General features: G+C 34.6%; 1 protein-coding gene across 2 annotated transcripts in view; it reads left to right on the top strand.

Moving 5' to 3' along the window:
• Positions 1 to 1,183: 1,183 nt before the first annotated feature.
• The window catches only part of Gorab (Golgin, RAB6 interacting), a 45,262-nt gene continuing 19,697 nt past the window's right edge, over positions 1,184 to 26,748 (top strand). The window contains exons 1-3 of one of the 2 annotated variants that reach the window (XM_089105174.1): positions 1,184 to 1,237; positions 14,359 to 14,432; positions 16,024 to 16,331. In XM_089105174.1, the coding sequence (XP_088961300.1) occupies positions 1,189 to 1,237; positions 14,359 to 14,432; positions 16,024 to 16,331 (431 nt within the window). In that variant the 5' untranslated portion in view covers positions 1,184 to 1,188. Of the gene's footprint in view, positions 1,238 to 11,241; positions 11,317 to 14,358; positions 14,433 to 16,023; positions 16,332 to 26,748 lie in introns of those variants that run through there. The other variant, XM_089105175.1, reaches the window with a different exon arrangement.

Raw genomic sequence — 26,748 nt, 5'->3', positions numbered from 1 at the left:
ATATAGTCCGCCAGGGCCTTTCAGTGTATTATAAAACATAAAATTGCGAAAAAAGGATGAAAACGAGCACAAAAAGTCGAAAAGTGCCATTGACAAAGAATGGTGGGAACATTCCGATAGAGCCAACGATGATAAAACAGTGACTCTGACAGCCGTGGATTAATGGAAATCGGCTTTGAGTGCGAGGGAACATCGTGGAAGCCAAACTTAGCAAAGTTTGTACAATACTTGTTTTCCTTGCCATTTTTGAACGTAGCTTCAGAAAGACTGTTCAGCTTACTCAAGAAGTAAAGGCAGACAGAAGGAATCATTTGGTAACAGTAACTTTGGCTTCCACAATTCAGACGAAACTTGAAATGAAACGAGACTGAGTTACAGCAGACACACTGACGGTTGACCAGCCCCTCAGAAAGAGGCTAAAAGGAGTAGTAGCGTATGCCAGCATAGCTTAGTTACGGCATGATCAGAGGAGGCTGCTCACATAAAAAGCCATGCAATAAACACAGATTATGAATGTAATGTGGTATATGTATCTGAAAGTTCTGCTATTTCTTATACTTTTTTTCAGTTATATCAATACTAATGAACTACGATTTTGCGCTTTCTCTTTATCATTTGTGAATACCTCTGGGGATGGTGGTAACAAAAAATTATCCACTTAACTCAGACTCAATGGTCAAAGGCCTAATGTCTGTAATTCGTCCATATTTTCTTTCCCAGTCCTGAACTTAGTGGGCTGTTGTGTGGAATATGAAAGGGTCACAAAAAGTAAGGGTCGATAAAGAAAAATGTCTTAATTAAACAGCTTTAGAGTCTGAATGAAATATAAATGCACTTAGTTTCAAAATTAAATACATATCAAGCTTCTAGCTGCTTCCTTTTGTCATGTTTGACAACGTTCATTGACGAATTTTCTTTCCGGAATTGCAGCTGGCTCCAGTAAATCTGCACTCCAAACATTTAGAATGTGGTACTTTATACTTAAATCGCTCGAACACCTCCAAAAACTCAATGCAAAATACAAAAAACTGAAAATTCTACCAAATCCTGAGATCCATCTCCCGATTTTCTTCCGAATCCTGAGAGCCATCGCCCGATTTTCTCCCGAAAATTGGCAAGATTCTACAGATTGTTTGAAAAGATAAGTGGAAACACTGCAAGCAGTATTCCTCTTTTCAAAAATTGGAAATGCCTGTTTGGGAAGGATTCACTGAGGAAGAATTGAAAAATATCAAAGGTGATAAAGGTTTTGAAGTTGCTCAAAATTTTTGGGGCAGTATTAAGACTATTCTTCTCTCAGTATTTGAAGAAAGATCCCCCTACGAGCATAAATTACAGAAAAGTTAAGCTAGGCTAGCCTACCAATAACTCAAGTTCTGAGTAAATTTGGGGGCCCTGAAGGTATTTCATTTTTGTAACCACACAAAGAAGTTATCAACACTAGTTAAGTAACTGAAAAGTGGTTAAAAACATATCACTAGTTTATAAATAAGTTGTTCAAGAGTAATATATTCCAAAAACTTTATTTATAACAATTCAAACCTCATTTATTAGGCAACTCAATTCAAACCATTTCAAGTTTTTCAAATGCTGCTGACAAAAATAGGGTCAATATTTACCAAATCACATTATTGAGTTTGGAATAAAGTGAATAGGCTACACCATTCAATGCCTTTTTTATGCTGATTATGAATATAATAATCATTTCCAATAGAAATGGTTATTATATTCATAATCAGCATAAAAAAGGCATCAAATGGTATATTCACTTTAGTTGTTACTCAGTAATATGATTTGGTAAATATTGACTAAAAATAGTGCTGAATATTGCAATTCAAAACTTTGCTGTCAACAATTCAGGGTATATATTTGCTTATTATGGGGGAAGGGGGGAGGTAAAGTTCAAGGTAAATTTGAAGTAGTCCATATAATTTATCTAGGATGAAATTGAAAACATTATTGATGCTTTTTTATGCTCTTTTATTATTCATATAAAATACCTTTGAGGCCCCTTTAAGGGCTCAATATGCAATTTGCAACAGAAGCAATTATTGTATTATGAAAGAGCATAAAAAAGGCATCAAATGACATTTTCACTTTCATCCTAGCTAAATTATTGTGCCACCTGCAAATTTACCAAGTCGTCGGCTGGGAGGATGATTGTCGTATCTGACTCGAGACGAGTTTCAAGAAAAACGCGATTGAAGTTTGAAACGCGATATCTTTTTTATTTAATGACGAAACCGGGATTTTTTTTATCTCGACTGTAGTCGCACTCAAGGGCTACAACCTGGTTGAAATTTCGTTCACCTGGAGCAACTGGATATTGAGATATTGCTTGTTGAAAAACAGATACGACAAAACGCTCGCGGAAATTTCTTTTTACGGAAAACCAATACGACAATTTTGCTCTGAAAACTAGCAGCGTAAATGTCTTATCTCTTAGGAACTCAGTTTTGCAAGCTTTAAATTTTAATCAATTTCGAATATAAAAGCATAAGAAAAACTCAGCACTACTTGGGTACAAAGAAACATCGTTCCAACGAAACTGGACCTACTTTTTTATGTTTTATCGAAAAATGCTTTGTAGTATGCTTGGTCCTCCAGCGGCATGAACTTTAGGAGGCTTTTCACGTCCTTGATCTTTTCCTCAGGCATCTATCCAAATTTCATGTTTTTCTAAGCCAGGCAATTAATTGGACAGGTAAAAATTCTATGGATTTGCAGAAAAAAACACTATAATAGCAAAAGACTTAATAAGTAGCCTAACATCAACTTCCAGTCAACCCTAGGCTTATGCCAATACTGTAATAATGAAATTGTTACTTTATAATATGCTGAAAACTTATAGCTATTAATCAGATGTGTATGCTTCATTCTGTTTTATCCACATTACCTTAATCACCTTAATCCATTTGAGAGCTTTAAGGTCATCCAGACCTGTAGTGCTCTTGAGTTGATGACTCCCAGTTGAACTTCCAGTGGGAGCACTGACAGTAGAGTCCTTCAGTTCATTGCACTGGTTAATGACTCTTCTTGAAAAATACATTTAACAGATTCTTGATCTGGAGCTTAATTTTGGTAGCTTCTTTGAATTTCCTCTTGTGATATGATGACTGGTAGCCTACTGTGGTTACCCTTGAAGATGGTGGAATTTTCCTCTTGGAGTTTATAAGTCAGGATCATATCACTATGCATGCATCTGCAGACAAGGGTAAATTTTTTGCAGTTCATATTGTTGATTTACAAATAAAGTAAACATACGACTTTATGCCTTTTTTTTACGCTATTTCCATATATAATAATTATTTTTGTTGGAAATCAATTTTGCCCCCACTCCTATATATACCAATTCAGGGTATATATTTGCACATTCAGGGGTGGGGTAAAGTTTAAACTTACCCCTTATTTATATCAGAAAATAAAATTTACCCCCCCCCTAATGTGCAAATATATACCTTGAATTGGTATATATAGGGATGTGGATAAAATTCATTTCTGACAAAAATGATTATTATATTTGGAAAGAGTATAAAAAAGGCATTAAGTGATATGTTTACTTTGTTTTTAAGTCAAAAATATGAACTGCCAAAAATTTACTGGTAGCTTTAGCTGCTTGAGATGTTCCTCATATGAAGCTGACTTTAGGCTTTTCATGCACTTTGTTGCTTGCCTCTGGACATTTTCAATGAGTCTAACATCTTGCCAGTAAGAAGGACCAGCCTAGCAGATGCCAAAATCAAGATGGGGTTGAACAAGAGCCTTAAAAAGTTTCATTAATATTGTTGCCTCTTGGCTACTAATGGTCCTTTTTAATAGGCCAAGGATGGAGTTTGCTTGGGAAATAAAATGCTGGACATGGCTGTGGAACCTCAACCCTCATCAATGATCACACAAGGTCCCTTTCTTCTTCTCTTTTCACTAGATGGTCCCCTGTATTAGTGATTGGATTTAAAATTGAATATGTAGCCATTAGGTTATTATGTCCAAGGTGCAAAATTGGAGAAGCCAGTCTAGAGTCCAATTCTGTAGCCTGTCTAGATCTTGTTGGATTTTATGTGGGTTAGCAATTCCAAAAAGTTTGGCATCATAAGCGAAGAAACGCATATTGTTTTCCATATGATTAAAAATATCGCTGATGTACATCAGGAGAAGGGTTGAACCTAATACACTTCACTGCATCACCCCAGTCATTACTATGGCCTCATCAAAGCAGATTAGCTGGCATCTGTCTCATACGAACGGATTTTATGCTTGCAGTTAGTGAGAAAATTCATCAGCCAGGCTATCAGGGATGTATTGATACCAGCAGCAGATAATTTCAATAGCTATTGACTATAGGGCACTTTGTCAAAGGCCTTAACAAAGTCTAGCAGCAGTAGGTCAACTGGATGCCCTTGGTCAATCAGGTTTGTAATTATCTTATATGGTTCCAATAAGTTTGTTTTAGTAGATTTTCCTGACTGGAATCCATGCTGCTTGGATGACAAGATCTTGTTTGTGGTTAAATGTTTGAGCAATGAATCATTAACTAAGCATTCAATCATTGTAACCACGACTGAGGTTAGGCTGATATGTTGATAATTCTCAGGTTTGGTGCAGTCCCTTTTTTTTAAATTAAAAGACATTTTTGAACAATTTAGACAGGTTATCCAACTTTTCTCAATAGCCCTATTTCATAATGGCATAGTGCTATAGACTATGCCAAAAGAGTATGGGTAACTTACACAGGTAGGACCTGTTGCTAGTGCTAACAAAAAAAAACCTTAACATATTTTGTGTCTGGTGACACTACACTTTTTTGTGTAATAATAAGTATAATTATTCTGATTTGTGTAGCTAGTAAAGTAAGTATAGTAGTAAGTGTCTGATCTCGGTTCCTGACTAAAAAATAGTTATGAAGCTTGAAAAAATGAACACTGGAAAAATGAGATTTTTTGTTCTTGTAAACTGCAAATTTCATAATGCTGTGCAAAATTAACCATCTGTATTCTTAGTTGTTTTTTTAAGTAACAATATTTGAAGTTGTTTTTGAATAGTCTTTGAAGTAACTTTTTTTTATTTAACTTCAAATATATGTTGGCCATACTTTATTTTTGCAAAGGATATATCTGAATCAATGAAAATATGATATGAATTGATGAAAGATTATACTACTTGAAAAATGAACACTCAAACACCACATGAGCATCAATCTAACATTTGATTATTTTTTTTTTTTTGTAAACTGTAGTTTCTACAAATGTTTATAAATTATAACTTAAGAACAATAACAGATCTTGGAATTAGTCTCTAAAGTACCTTTTTTTGGATGAAGTCCCTTCCAAGTCCTTTTTATGCAAAAACACCCTTAAATCCCCCAGAAGTCTCTAAAATCACCCATTTGGGAGCATGGTATACTTGAAAACTGAAGCATAATAAATTTGAAAGAACCACTTTAGATAATATAGCTTCTCCACAAATCTGGTTGTACTAGTCTCTTGGCTATGCTGTTGCAGTTAAGAAAGAAGCAACAAAACAGTGGGAACTTTGTCTGTTGGCAAAGTGTCTATAAACTGTTGTAAACATTTGCAGCTAATAACAGCACAGAATTAGCCTATATGGTGCTTGGGATTCTGGGGTCACATTGTCATACCATTGAAGGAAAGAGTAACATTGGTCTATAGGGTGGTTGGAATGGATTGGCCATATCATTGTAATGTTCAAGGATAGATAATTTCCTGTAGCTTCACAAAATGAACCATACCTGTATGAATTTGTTTGAATTTACTCTTATTTTGATGATACAAATTATACATTCTTTCCTTCTAAATGTTAGTTAATGAACTAATAGCAGGTTGACTGAGAAGAGGAGAGTATCGTATGTGGAATATTCAGGTAACAAAAACCTTGTACTTGAGTGTTTTTCCTCCTGTGTTTAAACCTACTTGTCTTTCATGTCTCCCAAGTTTATTTAGAAAAGACAATGGGCAACTGCAAATTTTGTCACTTCTGGTTAACTAAAGGAGACATGAGTGGCAGAAAGATAAACGAATGGTGTAGGATTGGTCATGATGAATTTTCTTTTTACTGCAGAATATGCAGGAAAAACTTTAGCTGTTGCAAAGGCTTTTAAACCTTCAATCAGCATGCTTTGTTGGACAAGCACAAGAAACAGGTTGCAATCCATCTCAATCCATTACAGTTACGATTATGTGGATCTGCTAGGCAACAGTCCCAATCAGAAGAGCAATCAGCTAGCAATTGAGGTAAAACTCTTGAGATGTTTCTTTTTTTTTACAAAGATGTGTCCATAAAAAGCAGAAATCATCTGAGTACTCAAGTCCTTGCAAGCTTTGTGTGATGGAATCATTGATGTCTTTGAAGCCATGTTCAATGGTAAGCTACTACCAGGATGTTGATGAGTGTAAAGAAAGCTATGTACTTGATAACTAATGCCCTTTGCCCAGACTGTAAACAGAATCTTATGAAGAACATGGGTTGAAGCTCACTTTGTTCTTGAGTACGACGAAACTGCAAACAGTGAAGGAAAAAAGAGCTACAGACTGTTGAGACCAAGCTGTGTGGTGAAATATCTGATGATGTCATGCATTGGGAGAAAGACTAATAATGATAGCCAGCAATTGACCTAATGTCAATAAGCATGGTTGCAAACAAATGCATTGAAGAAGAAAAAGTCTTTAAAAGAGCTTGTAAACATTAGGACTTGTAACACCATGTTGTGCACATTGGATTCATGAAAGGGATCAGGGAATTTGGAGAGGAGTCATCCAACTTTGTTGTTATCTTTAGTGGCTGGCACTCTTGAAAATTTTTTTGCATTACACTGCCATTGAAAAAACATTTGAAGAATGTTGCATTGTCAGCAAAGTACCTCAAGATTGTAAGCTACCAAAGACGGAAATATATGCTTAAAGAACTTGAATTTGTGTATTAATCATCTTATTTTTTCAAAATTGGCAGCAGTGTTTCAGAAGAACAAACCCCTTCTGCACACTTTTCATGCTGGTATGAAAAACTTACTTCTCACTGTTTTAGCAAGACTTCTGAAACCTGACATTGTCATTTCTCCTGATAAAATTTCTACCAGTTTGCTTGAGTGCTTGGACAACTATTTGCAGGACACGGTTGTAGATGAGCATGTTGAATGTGCATTAGATGGGCAAGAACTCACCCTGGCAGAAAGACAAGGGCTCAGTCAAAAGGTATGAAGGCATTTCAAGGCAGCTGCCAAACACTTGGTCAAGAAGTGCCCCATCTCTTCTAATAGCCATCTTGCTTAGGGGCCTGGATCCCGTGGAAAGGAAAAGAGCTAAAAGTTCATCAGATATAGTTGTGCTTGCTTGATAGATCCTGGTAGGAGCAGGTGTTGATGATGTTAGAAGTGAGTGGATGTTGCTACAAGCCAAGATATCAGTAGAACCAACATCATCACGCATCAACCATTACTGGCATCAGAACTTCTCTATGGCAGATGCTTTTGGTGGGTAAAAGCATACTCTTTAGCTAAAGTTTGTAAAAGCTGCGTTGACATTGTTGCGTGGCAGTGCTTACAAAGAGAAGGATTTAATGCCTTTCAGGAAGACTTCTTCTTTCAGTCAGCTGTCATGTCAAAAAGAGTCCTGAATGCAAAGCTGTGTGCAATTGAAGAATTGAACACATATGGAGGCAAACCCAAAAGGCTTTCTATTCCTAAAGAGTTGTTGACTTTGACTTGGTCAAAACACTAAGACTATGTGAAGAGCAAAGCAAAAGAACAAGCTTCTGACCAAAGTGTCCAAGACCAACAGAAAGAAAGGGAGATAAACCTGGTTGACATCTCTGGAAAAAAAGAGTTAGATAGACTTGAGGAATCATTGCACGAAAAGGGGGCCTCTGAAAAACCAGAAAAGAGAAATTATTGATGCCCCCTTGAAAAAGACCACCAATTGCTTAAAGAGAGTGGTGGCTTCAATGCCTTCCGTGGACATCGCCTTGGCCAATTCCTCACTAGAGAGCGTCATAAAAACGCGGGAATGTGAACAAAATATATAAAAAAGAGTGGGCTGAAAAGGACATACAAAAGAGGAAGTTGGACCTGGTAAGCAAGCTAACCAATCTCTCAGAGAAGTTGAAGAAGTGACTGAGTTAGCTTGCAAGCTGAAGTCTTATGAAGTGTTTGTACTTGCACCATAAACGATGAGCCCATAGTCAATATGGGGTCTTATATGTGATTTATAAAATTGGAGTAGGGTTTTCTCCTTACATCCCCAGGTTGTGGAAAGAAGTCTGTTTGGTATATTTGCTTTTACATAGCATTTTTTTACTCTGTTTAAAATATGGAGGTTGAAATTAAGTTTTTGGTCAAGCATGAGATCTAGGTAATTAATATGATTATCTTCTGGAATAGTTGTTTTATTTAGAGTTAGTTTTGCATTAACATGGTTTCGCTTCTGGTGAAATTGGATTATTTTTGACTTGGTGGGTGCAATGGGTAAATCTGAATGTTGAGAGAATTTTTCGAACTGGAAAAGTGACTTTTGCAGATTTGACTGTGCTATCTGAAAGGTGTTGCCAGATGACCATAGCACCAGATCACTTCTTTCCAGATCATGATTATGGCATTTAACTCAGAACTTCTTTTTCTTCTTCTTCTAATTCACAGCAGGCGGGCTATTCAGTTGGTACTATTTAGCCCTCTTCTTTTTGCTTCACTCGGTGGGCTAAAGAGCTACTGTCTTGGTTGTCTCTTATTTATGAGATATTATCAGATATCTTTCAGTAGATCTTTTGACTCAAGGAGTTCAAATATAAGATGATAGATATCGATTTCTGTGCTCTGTGTGCAGGTATAGTTGGCTAGGCTCTTGGCTGATAGTGAGATTTTGTGGTGTTTGAAGCATTTTAACAGTTTCCAAAGCAGGGTATGTTGCGCAGACGTCAGCATATTACATTCAAATAGGCAATGGTCAATTGTTTCATTATTCATATTACAATGCCTGCAAAGAGGGGACAGGGGAATTGAACCACTTGAATTAGAAAACTTATATGATAATGCAAGGAAATTTAGTCCATTTGTTCCAGAACGAATTCTATGATAAATTTTAGAAAGATACTTATTGGGAAAGGGGGAAAGGATAGGATTAATCTTATTAAAATTAATATCTGATAGCCTCCATCGGTAAATATCTCTAATTGGAATTGGTCTACCACTTGGCTGGTCAATATTTATAGCATTTTTTGCTATTTCATCAACCTGATGATTACTACTTATGCCAGAGTGGCTAGGAATGTACTGAAAATAAGTTTTCATGTCACTTGAAGCAAGATTATCAATAATACTGAGACAATGATAAGTGTCAATGTCCAACTTATACTGAGGAACTGAGGCCAGCAACTCAAGGCTTGATAGAGAGTCGGAATATATGATAATATTATTTGAATTTGCAATCAAAGGTTGGTTTTCCTTAAGGTGTTCTAATGCCATGATTATGGCTTTTAACTCAGCAGACATTATAGATAAATTATTATATAATCTCTCGCCCATTGCAATTTTCAGGTGAGGAAAGAAAACACCACTTGCAACCTTCTCATTCCTTTTTGACCCATCAACAAATATTTGGAAGAGATTTTTATAGGTAATTGTATTAAATTCTGCACATTTTTTCCGGACAAAAGCAATGGGGGTTAAATCTTTATTCCACTTGGAGAAGTCATTATTTAGTATGGAACTTGACCAAGTCCATTGGGGGGGATTGGGGGAAAGTGGGTGCAATAGACTTTGCTGGTATGGGGAACTTCTTCTGAATATTGATATACTCATCTGCAATGCCTCTATACATGGCTGGATTTCTTAACCAATTATGTAATGTGTGTGAGCTATTTGATTCAATTTTGCCAAATTTTCAAAAATTTATGTTCTTCTTCTTCTATTTAACAGCAGGCGGGCTTTTCAGTAATGCTATTTAGCCCTTTTCCTTTTGATTCCCTCTGTGGGCTACAGAGCTACTGGCTTGATTGCCTCATATTTATTAGATATTTTCAGATATCTTTCGACTCTAGGAGTTCAAATATAAGATCATAGATGTCGATTTCTATGCTCTGTGTGCAGGTATAGTTGGCTAGGCTCTGATAAGACAATGATAAGTGCCAATGTCCAACTTATACTGAGGAGCTGAGGCCAGCAACTCAAGGCTTGATAAAGAGTCGAAATATACTATAATATTATTTGAATTTGCAGTCAAAGGTTGGTTTTCCTTAAGGTTTGTAATGCCATGATTATGGCATTTAACTCAGCAGACATTATAGATAAATTATTATATAATCTCTCGCCCATTACAATTTTCAGGTGAGGAAGGAAAGCACCACTTGCTACCTTCTCATTCATTTTTGAACCATCAAAAAATATTTGGAAGTGGTTTTTATAAGTAATTGTATTAAGTTCAGCAAACTTTTTCTGGACAAAAGCAATGGGGGTTAAATCTTTATTCTACTTTGAGAAATCAGTATTTATTGTGGGAATTGACCAATTCCATGGAGGGGGATTGGGGGAAAGTATGTGCAATAGACTTTGCCGGTATGGGGAACTTCTTCTGAATATTGGCATACTCATCTGCAATGCCTCTATAAATGGCTGGATTTCTTAACCAATTATGTAGGGTGTGTGAGCTATTTGATTCAATTTTTGTAAGATGTTTTGTCAAGAGAAAGCTACGTCTCTCCCTTATTGTTGTTAATCCACTCTCCATAAGTAGAAGCTTGTGGGTTTCCTAAGACCAAATATGAGACGTATTATATCATTTTGTGTTGTTTCAATTTTTTGCATCTGGGTCTTTGCACATGCACCATAGACGATGAGCCCATAGTCAATATGGGGTCTTATTTGTGATTTATAAAACTGGAGTAAGGTTTTCTCCTTGAAGCCCCAGGGTGTGGAAATAAGTCTTTTTAGTATATTTGTTTTTCTATAACATTTTTTTATTGTTTTTGAAATGTGGAGGTGGAAATTAGGTTTTTCGTCAAGCATGAGACCTAGGTAATTAATATGATTATCTTCTGGAATAGTTGTTCCATTTAGAGTTAGTTTTGCATTAACATGGTTTCGCTTTCGGTGAAATTGGATTATTTTTGACTTGGTAGGTGCAATGGGTAAATCTGAATGTTGAGAGAATTTTTCAAATTGGAAAAGTGACTTTTGCAGATTTGACTGTGCTATCTCAAAGGTGTTGCCAGATGACCATAGCTCCAGATCGTCAGTATATTGTAGATGCGTGTTGGGGAGGTTCATGTCCCAGAGATATAGGGCAAAGAGGAGGCAACTGAGGACTGCTCCCTGAGGTAGGCCTTTGGTTATTGTCTTTTGGGGTGAAGAGGCTGAACCAACACAAACAATGAAACTTCGCACTTCTATGAAGGATTTTATAAAAGATACTAGCTTGGGGGGTAGTCCAAGGTTTGCAAGTTTATATAATAACAAGACAGAATTAACTTCTTCTTTTTCTTCTACCAATCAAAGACCAATTATTTTTCAAGATTTACTTCTTTGGTTTTGTCATGATAGGCTAATTTGGCTTTAGGTCTTAAAAAAAAAAAGGACATTATATATCATAACAATTTATGTAATGGTTTCTCAAAAGCCCATAAAGGTTCTTCGTAGAACTTGAATTCAATAACGCTAAAGGCAGAAAAAAAAATAGTTAGTGAAGTTATTCTGATAAAAAAAAGGCTAGAATTTGGTTGATTAGTAGTTATATGACTGGGAGTGACACCTTACAAATTATTTAATTTACTATTAAAACAAAATAATTGTGCTTTTCAACCTTAAGGAAACATTTATGAATGTATTGTATATATCTAGGCATTGTAAATTTTGAGTAGCCAATCTTTAAGCAAGTTGGATGTGCAAGGTATGAAGTCTTATAAAAGTACCAAGGATATCAAAATAGAAACAATTTTTGCCTACTAAACCCATCTTAGGATTATTCATACCTGAAAACCACAACTAAGCAGACTGGCAAGTCAGTTAACAGTGAGCTAAAAATACCTAAGCCTGACGGATCTCAAATGAGCGCTTCAGACGTAAACGAGTTCTTTGCTGGCATTTGCACCACCTACCCCTCAATTACAGAGGCCGAACTGGTTGATCTCTTAGTCGATTGTGAAACTGACGAAATAAAACAGTTTACCGAATTTGCTGTTTTTAAAGAACTTAAAAAACTAAAACCGAATTGCTCTTCCTACCCTGGTGAGTTGCCGGTCAAACTTATTCGCGAATATGCCTTGTTTTTAGCCAAACCATTGGCATCGATCATCAATCAGTGCTTCAGTGAACAAACCTTTCCTGATGCTTGGAAGCGAGCCTATGTTCGCGTAATACCCAAAGTTAAAGGACCTAAGACATGTGATCAGTTAAGACCTATTTCGATCACACCGAACTTTGCTAAAGTTGCAGAATCTTTCATATATCATGAACTTCTCACGGACATTTCACCGTCACTTGACCCTTTCCAGTATGGTTGCTTGAAGGGATGCAGCATGTCTGTTTATTTAGTACGGCTTTATCACCTAGTATTTGAATGGTTGGAGTTTGGAAGCTCGTTTGTAGATTTACTTCTGGTAGACTACTGAAAGGCATTTGATTTGATTAAGCACCCTCTTGCCGCCCAGAATCTCAAGTCAATGGGTGCCCGTAAGCACATCCTCCAATTGGTAGTTGATTTCTTACGTCACAGGTATCAAAAAGTGTACGCCCTTTTTCCCGGTGATATTGAATCGGAAGGGGTGGAAATTACATGTGGCGCCCCTCAAGGTACCAAATTAGCAGCTCTTCTTTTCCTGGCTGTTATCAACTATGTGCTTTCTGACTTTGACGATCGTTTTAAATTCGTCGATGATTTGTCTGTGCTTCTTAAATACCACGTAAAGGATTCGCAAGCTGTAGCCCAGTTCGACCCAAATTTTTTCGATCAGTTTAAATCACAGTGTACTGCGAACAGTCTTCAAATTAATGAGAATAAATCAAAGGTTTTGAGGTTCAACCCACTTAAACGCGATTTTACCTACCCCGCGACTTTGTTCCCTTCTGCTTCGTGTGTGCCTATCTTGGGCGTTACCTTTAGTGTGGACTGTTCGTTCTCTATTCATGTACAAGAGCTGGTTAAGAAGGGACTTTATGATATGCGGACACTGGTGGCGATGCGCCGCCTAGGTTTTCTAGTGTATCAGCTGAAAACCGCGTACCTCACTTTTATTCGATCCATCCTTGAATATGCGTGTCCCGTCTGGGGCCCACACAAGTTCATCACATAGATTATTTAAGTGATGATTTGGAGGGGATCCAGAAACGAGCTGTAAAGATCATTCTTTGCGACAAATATGTAGATTACAGCTCCGCTCTGAAGTCACTTGAAATACCAAGCCTTCGCGATCGCCGTTTTCAGCTGATGATTCGTTTTGGCCAGTTTTTATTGTCTAGTCCAGTACATAGTACAATATTACCATCTAAAATGCCTGTCCGCGGAAATACCAGAAGCAAAAGCAAACTTACGCCCGTCTCGTGCCGCAGAAACAGACTTAGTAACTCCGTTTTTCCTTTTTTTACAAGTGCTTTTAATAAAATGTAGAGAAGTGTTTTCATGTAAAAAAGTTTTCATGTAAAAAACAGCGCCTTTTAGTGCATTTTTTTAATGTGTCTATGACAGCTGTTTTCATTAAAATGATTCTGATTCTGTTTTGGTTGTTTCAAAATTTTAGGGCAGTATCCAAGGCTGTATCAAGGGGGCTAGGGGTTTGAACCCCCCCCCCTGAAATGCTTGTCCGACTCGTTAAAACGTGATAAAAATGCACGTGACTCTAATATGGCCCCAACTTCTAAGTAAAGCTACACCTTCTTAAACAGTTTGGTATATTTTTATTTATTTATTTTTTTGGATTTTTCATTCTTGCTTCTTTTTTTGAACCAGTTTTATGCTGCTACCAGAAGCTTTGTAACAGTACATGAAAATCTGTTTCAATAAAAATTGAATTTCTGAATTTTTGAAATATTTGAAATATTAATTTTTGAAATATATATGGTTGTTTAAGTTTCTTCTTAGCCAATTCAAACAAGCAGCTGTAATTTTTACTGTCCTTGGTACTTTAAAATTGTATGTTCTAAATGGCAAAAATAAGCTATTCGACAATTAAGTTTTTTTTTAAGATAATTTGTCTATCAATACGAACAATCTGAAAGCCTGAAAAATATGTGGCACTTTTATTATTGGAGTGCAAAATAACATGGCTTACACATCATCCCAATAAGTTCAATAACTAAGGGTTGATCTGTGTAAGTAATTACTTTGAATAGAAACAGTTCGTTACTATTTCTGTGACTAATTTCAGGAAATCAAGTAAAGAAAATACATAAGCAAAATGGACCGTCTCTTGTAGAACTACAGAAACAAGTCAATACAGAAGTACTGATAAGTTATACTTTTTTTTATTTTTTTCTCTTATTTTCTTTTCTATTTCCATTTTTTTCTCATCTGTCATATTTTATTTCTGTTGCTGATTCTCTTTTATTTTTGGGTCTTAAAGGGGTGTTGGGGCTAGAAACAGATTGGATGGATGCACAAAATACAAACAAAAGTTGAAGTGTCAAATTAATCATCGTATATTTATATCTTATTCTCTTATTCCTATTACAGAAGTTGAAGTGTCAAATTAGTCACTATATAGTATGTGAGATTAGGTCCAATTCACAAAAAGCAATAAAGCAGCGTAAGATTAACAAGAGCATTAGAAATGATGGGGTGGCAGTGTTTGTGGATTGAGTGGTGTTATGGTGGTGTTTAGACCCCGGCGCCGCGCCGATGAGGGAAGACCGGCAGTGGCGGGGCCAAAAAAAGAGCGCCGCCGGTAAGATATCGGCAGCTCGTCGCCGGCGCGATCAATGTTGACCGCAAACATGAATGTTTTCATCTGTCTATCTCAAATCACTGCTTAAATTTACAACAGATTAGAGTCTATTCAGGAGTTCAAAACTTCACAAGTCGCTGGCTGGAAACTGGTCTTCTTCATTATTCTTCAAGAGAAGTAGAAATCTGGTAGAAACGAAATGGCTGTGGCGTTTCAGAACCCTTGCATAACAGTTGAAGTATCTATTAGCTCTGTATTCTTAACATCAATAATTATGAAAATTAGTATTGTTTTTTCATCGAGCAGTGCTGTATAAAAAATTTCAGCTAATATACCAAAATATTTATCAGTTATCTTGTTAAGAACTTCTAATACAACTTTGAAATTGGAAGCTTATTTTTTTCATAACGCACTTTGCCAATAGCTGCTTTGTCACCTTTAAAACAGTTGAGATTGGCGCCTTTGATATTGATTGTTTTTTTTTTTTTTGCTTTTTTGGATTCCTAAGAATCCTTCCTTGTATTAAAAACTTGTTTTTAATAACAATTAAAAAAAAAAAACATTTTAAATTTTTTTTGGCTTCTTTATAGAATATATGTCATGTAGGCTAAGGCTGAACTGCTGATTTTTTTTATTGCTTTTGAACAGCTGAGCAGAAGCATGTAAAATATTGACAGAAGATCCTTTTAAATCTGTTAAAAGATTATACAGTGGGGAACCAATCACTTCACCTTCTCGTAGGTACTTAAAGTCCTGGAATTCTTAACTTCTTCAATTGATTTTTGGTTGGTTCTAGCTGAAGAAAGTTACGTTACTATCAACAGTTATCGTTTTGTCCCACAGTATTTACCTCAATTTCATCTGCCCGCCCTTCAGAAACCCTGTTAAGTTCTCTACCAAGTTGTTAATGGCATCAAAAAATTGAACCTTAGGATTCTACTTAAATTTTCAACTGAAGACCAAGTCTTTGTTCTTTCTTTTGCAATAGTAAGAGTTCCCTTCTCTTTGTCCATCAGACAGAGATGAACGTTAGGGGGGACCTTGGAGCCTAAGCCCCTCCCCCGGTTATCAATTGTGTATATTTTGCCTGGCACCTGGCAAATTCATTTAGTGACTCATAGTATGTAGTATTTTCTTCTTTTTTTTTAGCCATTCAACGTTTCAACATGTATGGTCAACACAAAACCGCTGTCTCATGTAGCTCCCCTTCAAAAAACCCATATTCCTCAAATCACAGTTAAAGAAGAAGTAGAATTATCGGAGCCTTGTGAATTTACTCATGGGAAATTCCTAACAGCAGCGCCATCTATCATTCAGAAAAATATAAATAAAGTTGCATCAGTGGAACCAGCTGTTCGGGAAAGGATTAACCTTGATGAATATGAACAAAGAAGAAAAGCCATCGAGGAGCAAAATAGAAAAAAGAAAGAAACTATTTCGAAAGCATTGCAAGCTAGGTAAGATTAAGTGTCCTAAATCTTGAAAAGTTGATGGTAATGCTTATGATATTTCTGGTAAAAATAGAGAAGAAAGACTTTATTTAATGAAAATATGGGAAGAAAAATCTATATATTGCGTCAGGTCAAGAAAATTTATGTATTACATATTGAATGAATTTTTTTATTTGCTAATTTAGCTGTGGTCCGTTAACTCTTTGCAGTATTGATTTCATCCCGACTTTTGCTTATGACGTTGACACTTGCTTGGGGACTCTTATGCAATACGTTTATGTTTGAAATTTTGACCTACCCCCTAATTAAGCTATTGTAAAATGTATTTAATCTATGTTCCCCTCCATCTCTACTGATATTAAACCCCCATATATGTCTATAGTGATGACAGCAGAATATAGATTAAATATTTTATCTCTAATTTTGGAAGGGAAAAACATTGTCCCATGGAATTGTTCCCCGTCCCTTTATTTTACAACACTGGTAAATGTTAATTATGTGTGTAATTATTTTACAATACTTTTACAACACTTTACAACAATATATTTTACAACACTTTTGTAATTGTGTATTTTACAAAACACTTATAGTTATTATATATAATTTATACTTATATGAATATTTTCAGGATCATGGTGTTGCATTTTCATATGACAGAAGAAATAAAACATTAAAAAAGAAAAAACGGACCTTATCACCCAGCACATCATTTTATATTGGAAAGAATATGAACTGAAGGGACTCTGAATTGGGGCATGCATATTGAAAGTTCCTATATGATCCTGATTAGCCTACATCAATCTGCAAATGAATAATTTTTTAAGACCCCCTTTCTTTCCGTTCCAATTTTAGCCTCAAATTTGTAATCATCCAACTAAGAAGCTCTAAAACATAGCTAACATATAGTAATTTAAGACAGTCATGCTGCATTCACGATTATTTTTAATGATTAACAATTAATAATTTGGACAGTTGAAAGACTAGCATTGAAAAATAAAATGAAAAATTTACTAAATGATAAATAGGAATGTAATTTTAAAGGAAAGAAAATCAAGAAAAAAAAAGACAAAAAGGGCTGTTGGAAAACTCTTATAAACACAAGAAAAATGAAGGTGAAAAAAACAATATACAGTTGAGTTGTGTCTCCTAAAATTAAAACATATGCAATCAGTTGAGTTTTATTTCTTAATCTGAATTGCCTTTTTTCTTTTCCTTTTTTTTTCTTTTTTTTTGTTCTTCTTTGATAGTCTGTTTTACTTGTGCTGTTGACGTCTTTTTACCTATACAGGTGAAATAATAGCTCTAAAAAAGTATCATATAAACTGTCAATAAAAGTCTCATTTCTTATGTGTTTTTTCCTGCTTAGGTATTCCAAAGGCTCTTTTTTCTGTTTATGTATTTTGCTTTAATGTGAAGCTAAAACTCCCTAAAAAATAATCCAAACATATTGTTTCTATTTTGAGGTTTTCCTCAAAATTTCTATATATTTTTTTGACTATTTGTTTATTCTTTATGATTTTAGAATTTCCGTTTTCATTCTCAATAAAGTGTATCAGGAGCATACTTTTCATTTCAAATAATGCTATTGTCAAATTTCTTTTTAAATGAAATGTATCAGGAGCATTTTTAAAGAAATGTAAATGACAAATTCATTTCTAATGTAATGTATCAGGAGCATCCTTTTCATTTCAAATAATGCTATTCTCAAATTTCATTTTTAATGAAATGCATCAGGAGCATTTTTAATTAAATGTAAATGACAAATTCATTTTAATGAAATGTATCAGGAGCATCCTTTTCATTTCAGATAATGGTTTTGTTAAATTTCATTTTTAATGAAATACATCAGGAGCATTCTTTTCATTTCAAATAATGCTATTATTACATTTCAGTTTTTAATGAAATGTAAATGACAAATTCATTTTTAATGAGATGTGTCAGGAGCATCCTTTTCATTTCAAATAATGCTATTGTCGAATTTCATATTTAATGAAATGCACCAGGAGCATTTTTAATGAAATGTAAATGACAAATTCATTTTTAATGTAATGTATCAGGAGCATCCTTTTCATTTCAAATAATGCTATTGTCAAATATCATTTTTAATGAAATGCATCAGGAGCATTTTTAATGAAATGTAAATGACAAATTCATTTTAATGAAATGTATCAGGAGCATCCTTTTCATTTCAAATAATGCTATTCTCAAATTTCATTTTTAATGAAATGCATCAGGAGCATTTTTAATTAAATGTAAATGACAAATTCATTTTAATGAAATGTATCAGGAGCATCCTTTTCATTTCAGATAATGGTTTTGTTAAATTTCATTTTTAATGAAATGCATCAGGAGCATTCTTTTCATTTCAAATAATGCTATTATCACATTTCATTTTTTAATGAAATGTAAATGACAAATTCATTTTTAATGAAATGTGTCAGGAGCATCGTTTTCATTTCATATAATGCTATTGTCAAATTTCATTTTTAATGAAATGCATCAGGAGCATTTTAATGAAATGTAAATGACAAATTCATTTTAATGAAATGTATCAGGAGCATCCTTTTCATTTCAGATAATGATATTGTCGAATTTCATATTTAATGAAATGCACCAGGAGCATTTTTAATGAAATGTAAATGACAAATTCATTTTTAATGTAATGTATCAGGAGCATCCTTTTCATTTCAAATAATGCTATTGTCAAATATCATTTTTAATGAAATGCATCAGGAGCATTTTTAATGAAATGTAAATGACAAATTCATTTTAATGAAATGTATCAGAGCATCCTTTTCATTTCAGATAATGGTTTTGTTAAATTTCATTTTTAATGAAATGCATCAGGAGCATTCTTTTCATTTCAAATAATGCTATTATCACATTTCATTTTTTAATGAAGTGTAAATGACAAATTCATTTTTAATGAAATATGTCAGGAGCTTCCTTTTCATTTCATATAATGCTATTTTCAAATTTCATTTTTAATGAAATGAATCTGGAGCATTTTTAATGAAATGTAAATGACAAATTCATTTTTAATGAAATATATCAGGAGCATCCTTTTCATTTCAAATAATGCTATTCTCAAATTTCATTTTTATTGAAATGCATCAGGAGAATTTTTAATGAAATGTAAATGATAAATTTATTTTAATGAAATGTATCAGGAGCATTCTTTTCATTTCAGATAATGGTTTTGTTAAATTTCATTTTTAATGAAATGCATCAGGAGCATTCTTTTCATTTCAAATAATGCTATTATCACATTTCATTTTTTAATGAAATGTAAATGACAAATTCATTTTTAATGAATGTGTCAGGAGCATCCTTTTCATTTCATACAATGCTATTGTCAAATTTCATTTTTAATGAAATGCATCAGGAGCATTTTTAATGAAATGTAAATGACAAATTCATTTTTAATGAAATGCATCAGGAGCATTTTTAATTAAATGTAAATGACAAATTCATTTTAATGAAATGTATCAGGAGCATCCTTTTCATTTCAGATAATGGTTTTGTTAAATTTCATTTTTAATGAAATGCATCAGGAGCATTCTTTTCATTTCAAATAATGCTATTATCACATTTCAGTTTTTAATGAAATGTAAATGACAAATTCATTTTTAATGAAATGTGTCAGGAGCATCCTTTTCATTTCATATAATGCTATTTTCAAATTTCATTTTTAATGAAATGCATCAGGAGCATTTTCAATGAAATGTAAGTGACAAATTCATTTTTAATGAAATTTATCAGGAGCATCCTTTTCATTTCAAATAATCCTATTGTTGAATTTCATATTTAATAAAATGCACCAGGAGCATTTTTAATGAAATGTAAATGACAAATTCATTTTTAATGTAATGTATCAGGAGCATTTTTAATGAAATGTAAATGACAAATTCATTTTAATGAAATGTATCAGGAGCATCTTTTTCATTCCAGATAATGGTTATGTTAAATTTTCATTTGCATTTCATGAGCATTCTTTTCATTTCAAATAATGCTATTATCACATTTCATTTTTTAATGAAATGTAAATGACAAATTCATTTTTAATGAATGTGTCAGGAGCATCCTTTTCATTTCATATAATGCTATTGTCAAATTTCATTTTTAATGAAATGCATCAGGAGCATTTTTAATGAAATGTAAATGACAAATTCATTTTTAATGAAATGTATCAGGAGCATTTTTAATGAAATGTAAATGACAAATTCATTTTAATGAAATGTATCAGGAGCATCTTTTTCATTCCAGATAATGGTTATGTTAAATTTCATTTTTAATAAAATGCATCAGAAGCATTCTTTTTATTTCAAATAATGCTATTATCAAATTTAATTTTTTAATGAAATGTAAATGACAAATTCATTTTTAATGAAATGAGTCAGGAGCATCCTTTTCATTTCATATAATGCTATTGTCAAATTTCATTTTTAATGAAATGCATAAGGAGCATTTTTAATGAAATGTAAATGACAAATTCATTTTTAATGAAATATGTCAGGATCATCCTTTTCATTTCATATAATGCTATTATCAAATTTCATTTTTTATGAAATGTATCAGGAGCATTTTAATAAAATATAAATGACAAATTCATTTTTAATGAAATTTATTAGGAGCACCTTTTCATTTCAAATAATGCTGTTGTCAAATTTAACATTCAGATCAGAAGTCAAATAAAGGAGAATATGAACATATGCTCCAAAAATAGAATTCTTAAAATTTGTGGAATTAATTGGAATTAATGTAAGAATCAAACATGGCTGACAATTATGTAATTGTGAAGGTAAAAATTGCGAGAACACTTGTGAATCATCAGCTAGAAATATGAAATATGTATCTCGTCTAGTGCAGAACGATATCATGGATAGAGTAGGCAATGTCAATCCGGAAACAGTTTTGAATGGAGCAAAAAATGCGAATTGTTCTTTGATAAGGGCCAATGAGACGAGTGATGTTACTTTATAGGAACGATTGTTCTTGTCACCTATTTCTATGATGATTGTAGAACAGAAGAAAGGTTTTTGTGCTTCGACTCTACACATGACTTGACTGGTGTAGGTCTTGCAGAGCAGATTTCTAGTCTCTGGCCAAAGTTTGGGTTAGACATGAGCAAGTTAGTTAGAATTGGCTTAGATGGATGTAATAACATGTGCGGTTTGTACAAGGGCATTCAAGAAATATTAAATTTTGGTAGAAAAATTCCTGGTAAAATTCCTTTGGTCTTAAATTGGTGCTGTAGACTCTTTCATTCAGATGTTCATTAGTAATTCTATTCATTCACTTATATTTTCCACTTTCTTGCATTAATTATAGTAATATTTATTTTTAACCCACATATATTAAGATATAAATAGTGGAGTAAACACTTTAGAAAACAAACAACAAAAAATGTGATACATAAACGAAAATCAACAATAACATTAAATAATAAAATTAATAAAACCGAAGGATCAAACCGTGAAGAGGCGACAAACGCCGATACGCTTTTTCTGAAACGTTTTCCTGTAAACCAGTAAGCTTCTCAGTAATATACGGAAGGTGAAACTTATTTACTATCTCTTGATTCCTATACCAAAAAGGAAGATAAAGACGAAATTTACTGAAGCGGAAATAAAACGCTCGAATATCACTATAATCGTTTTTCCTGGAAATAGGAAAAAGCCCAGAAGGTAAAGAACAGAATGATCTGAAAAATAAGGATAAAGCTTACCAGGGGCAATACGATTTTGTTTCCGTTGAGTGGCTACGCTTTTAGAGCAACCAATGTGGATCTTCATTCTAGCATCCCGGTGGTTGTAATTCCCAACCACTGCATCGAACCTACATGAGGGATGGACAAATTTGAGAACTTAGAGGTCTAGGAGGGGATAGGAATTCGTCTTCCTTCTTTTTTCTCCTCGATCTTCCCTTTTTCGTATATTTATTAATACTTTCCACTATGTTCACATTTTATCCTTTTTTTCTTCTTCCTTCTCCAAGATTATAATTCTAGAATTTTTCTTCGTATTTTTTTTTGAAAAAAAAATCCATGGCAGAAGTTCTTAAGTCTTCTTATGTCAATGCTTCATTCGAATTTTCTTTAGCACTTTTATTTATTTGCTTGTACTTTCCACTTTCCTTATATATTTCTTACTTATTTTTATCTGCTCAATTTTATCTTCTTCATTTATTTGCACTTTCTTCACAATTTGCTCATTCTTTTTCCTTTTTCCTTGTCCAAGATTGTAATTCTAGAATTGTATGGGTATATTTCATTGAAAAAATTCCTCGTAAATGTTCTTAAGTCGGTGCTTTAGACGGTTTTGTTCGAACGTTCTTTAGCACTTTTATTTATTCACTTATACTTTCTACTTTCTTTCATTTGTCTTTCTTCTTTTCGTTTGCTCATCTTCATTTATTTATTTATACTTTCTTTACATTCTTTCTCTTCTTTTTCTTCTTCTTTTCCGAAATTATATTTCTAGAACGTGTGCATATTTTGTTAGAAAAATTCCTGGTAAAAGTTTTCAAGTCTTCTTAAGTTAGTGCTTTTGACGGCTTGATTGAAATGCTCTTTAGCACTTCAATTTGTTTAATTATACATTTCATTTTCTTTACACTTGTTTCCTTATTTTTGCCCTTTTACATTCGCATACTTACCTTCACAGAGATGGCAGGGATAAGACTATGCTCTAAGTGTGAGATTTTTCGGACTTCCTCACTTAAAAAAATATGATGAAAAACAGACTGCTCAGTGTATTGTATACAGCATATTATAATGCATACTAAATCAACCCCATATTCAAAAGCACTAGGCGGTGACTTAAGCAAAGCACTAAAATTTTAATTTCTGTTCAAACGTCCCCCGTCAAGATAATTTATGCCCCCTGGTTTCATACAGTCACCCCAGGAAAGAAGGTTTCCTTATAGTTTCCTTAGTTTCTCAGTCTTTCCTAAATATTGGTCTATCCCTGAATCTTGACAAGTGTGAATTCTTATCTTATAATCTGTCTTCGTCTACTCCTCTGGTATGTAATGACTTTTCTGTAATTTCTGTCTCTTCCTTTAAGTGGCATGGTATTACTATTTCTAATTCTCTAGCTCTTTTTCTTAAACAGATTGTTACTGATTCAGCAAGAAAAATTCAGTTCAGTTATTCAAAAATTGTAGAAATCCGTGACAAACATAACAGAATAGCTCTTGGGTGCTTATTCCCGACTTATTCTGATCAGTCTGTGCTTTATTTTTCGGGTGTTCATTCTGTTCTTAAGCTAAAGGATTTAAAAAACATTAATGTTACATATTTCAAATTTTGCAAATTTCTTCTTTTTCTGCCGCCATGGACTAGAAATCGGTATCTAGTTAAAAATTTTTATGCTACGGATGTAACTCAAAAGGTCGGTGTCCTACACAAAAAGCTTTCTTCATATGCATTTTTTAAATTTGGTGCGTACCACGTTATTTTAACTGTCTTTTCGTTTTTTAATTTATTTTCTAGTGTTTGTTGATTTTTTTTTTTTTTTTTTTTTTTCTTTTTTATTATTATGTACTCCACTTGTACTACTTTTTGTTAGTTGTGGGTAATAAATGATTGATTGATTGATATATATAGATTCATCTATAACTATCTATATATATAGCTGAACCAAACAAGTTCAGAACATTTGATCTTTACAAAAAAAAAAAAAAATTCAATATAGCTTATGAATTTAAACATCTATGTATATAGATCCATCTATATATAGCTGAACCAAACAAGTTCAGAACATTTGATCTTTACAAAAGAAATTTCAATATTGCTTATGAATTTAACCATCTATATATATAGATCCATCTGTAACCATTTATTATTGTATGGGTAACCTACCGAAGTCCCAACAGCTCTTTGGAAAATGACCAGGTGATATGCTCCACAATTTCCTCTGTAGCAAGTGAGCAAGATCTGAGCATTGTAATTGTCAGTGACTTCAACTTACCTAAGGTTGACTGGCAGCAACGCTATACTGCCATTTTGACGTATGGGCCTACACGGGTCTACATGGAAACGTTTAACGAAAACTATCTCAAACAGCTGATAGATGAGGCCACGAGGGTGCATGGCACCGACTCACCAAGCCTCTTAGATCTCCTCCTCGTGAGTGATATTAGTATGGTAGAGAATATCGAAGTGCTAGCACCAGTTGGAAAATCTGATCATGCCGCTATAGCGTTTGACATCAAAGCCAAACCACAAGTGAAATCACTAGCTCACCCGAAGCGCAACTTTTACAAGGGAAATTATCAAGCGATGAGAAAAGACCTCCAAAATATTGACTGGGAAGAAATGTTCATGGACCAAGACTCACCTGACAAACTCTATGACATTTTCCTGTCGGTCATAAAATAAGCTGAAGGGCGACACATTCCGCTGATCAGAAGTCACTCGCGGGTAGCATTGTCAAACGAAACAAGTAGCCTCATAAAAGAAAAAAAAGACGCTTGGGAGGAAATGAAATCGAAACTAAAAAGTAAGCTTCCTGCTGACTCGGAAAGGGCTGGCTATCGAAAGGCTTCGAACAGAGTTCGAAAAGCAACCCGCTTTGAAGCAAATAAAAGCGAACAGAAACTAGCCTATAGCCTGAAGAACAATCCATATTGCTTCTGGAGATGCGTCAACTCAAAGCGTAAAGACGGAGGTCGAATTCCACCTTTTTTTGACAAGCAGCTGAACACCCTCATAGAAGACCCAAAGGGCAAAGCATACCTTCTTGGCAAGCAATTTGTAAGAGTCTGTACTCAAGAGCCAAACCTTAAAGAACCCATTCCCTCGACCAGCAGCACAAACGATCACGAGCCGATCTCCAGTATCAGCATAACTAAATCTTTAGTACTCAAGAAAGTGAAAGCTATAAACACGACAAAATCCCTAGGGCCGGATAAACTGCATCCAAGGGTTCTAAGACAGACAGCTGACTTAACCGTTCGTCCGTTAACAATCATATTCCATTAATCGTTGGATAAAGGTGAACTACCAAGGGTCTGGAAGAGCGCTGTCGTGTCAGATATCTTCAAATCTGGGAAAAGGGAGACCTAGTCAAATCACCATCCAATCAGTCTCACTAGTATTCCTGTAAGTTTCTCGAGTCTATAAAATCAGATCATGTTCTTATCTATCTAAAAAGCAAACAAATTCTAACTGATAAACAGTGTGATTCTCTAAAAACACCATCTGCGGAAATTCAGATGCTTTACGCAGTGGAAGACTGGAAGACCTCTCTTGATAAGGGACTTGGAATAGATTTTATCTATCTGGATCTCCAGAAAGCTTTCGACAAAGTGCCCCATAAGTGTCTACTTCTCAAGCTTGCGATATATGGCCTGGATGAGGGGCGAATACTTGCCTGGATAACGAACTTTCTAACGGGGCGCAATTAAGTTATTGCTGTAGAAGGTCAGATAAGCCAAATAGAATTTGACGTTATCAGTGGTGTCCCACAGGGATCTAACCTAGGTCCCCTTCTGTTCAACCTTTATATAATCCACCTAGTTGATGATATTGACTCACCAAAACTGCTGTACGCGGATGACACCAAGCTATACCGTATCATCATGTCTCCTGAAAACTCTGCAAAGTTCCAAGAAGATCTCCTCCGTATTAGCGCCTGGATGAAGACTTGGCTGATGGAAACTAATATTTCGAAAAGCCACCACTTGACCCTCGGAGCTGAATGTTCATCTGCATCATACAGCATTGGGCCCACACCACTTGCTCAAAGCACGGTCGAAAGAGATTTGGGTATCATGGTTGACCACAAGTTGACCTTTTCGGATCACTATGAATTAACCATAAAACAGGCTATGCGGGTATCAGCGCTGATCTGGAGAATGTTCAAGTTTCTCGATATACACGATATACGCGACCCTCATCAAGATGCTAATCCGCCCAGTTCTCGAATATGGTCATTGCACAGTTCGTCCATCCCTGAACAAGGATATAGATGCACTGGAAGCAGTTCAAAGGCGGATGACGAAGTTTTCCCCCAGTCTAAAAGACCTCCCTTATGAACAACGTCTTCGTCTGCTTCACCTACCAGCACTCTCATACAGGTTTCTAAGGGGTGATGTGATCGAGCTGTACAAGCTATGCTATGGCTGCTATGACAACGTCCCCGGAGAAGCACTGCTGGTCTTCAGCGAAAATCATCTACGTGGCCATCCCTTAAAGCTTCAAACTGAAAGGTTCTACAAAGATGTAGGTAAATGGGCCTTTCGAAACCGAGTCGTCGACACCTGTAACTCCCTACCCAAAGAAACCGTTCTGGCACCCTCCATCAGCTCTTTCAAGAACTCGTTTGATAAGATATACGAGACTCGTATGTACGACTTCAGTAACTTTAGAAGATTTATCTAAATTTTTTTATTGCCTTTTTCCTGTTTTGTAAGAGGC

The sequence above is a fragment of the Artemia sp. Qi Xiang Cuo genome, chromosome 19, assembly GCF_049724085.1.
Source record: "Artemia sp. Qi Xiang Cuo chromosome 19, ASM4972408v1, whole genome shotgun sequence".
Taxonomy (NCBI): Eukaryota; Metazoa; Arthropoda; class Branchiopoda; order Anostraca; family Artemiidae; genus Artemia; species Artemia sp. Qi Xiang Cuo.
Note: the sequence above shows the minus strand (reverse complement) of the source record. Positions and strands in the feature narration are given on the sequence as shown.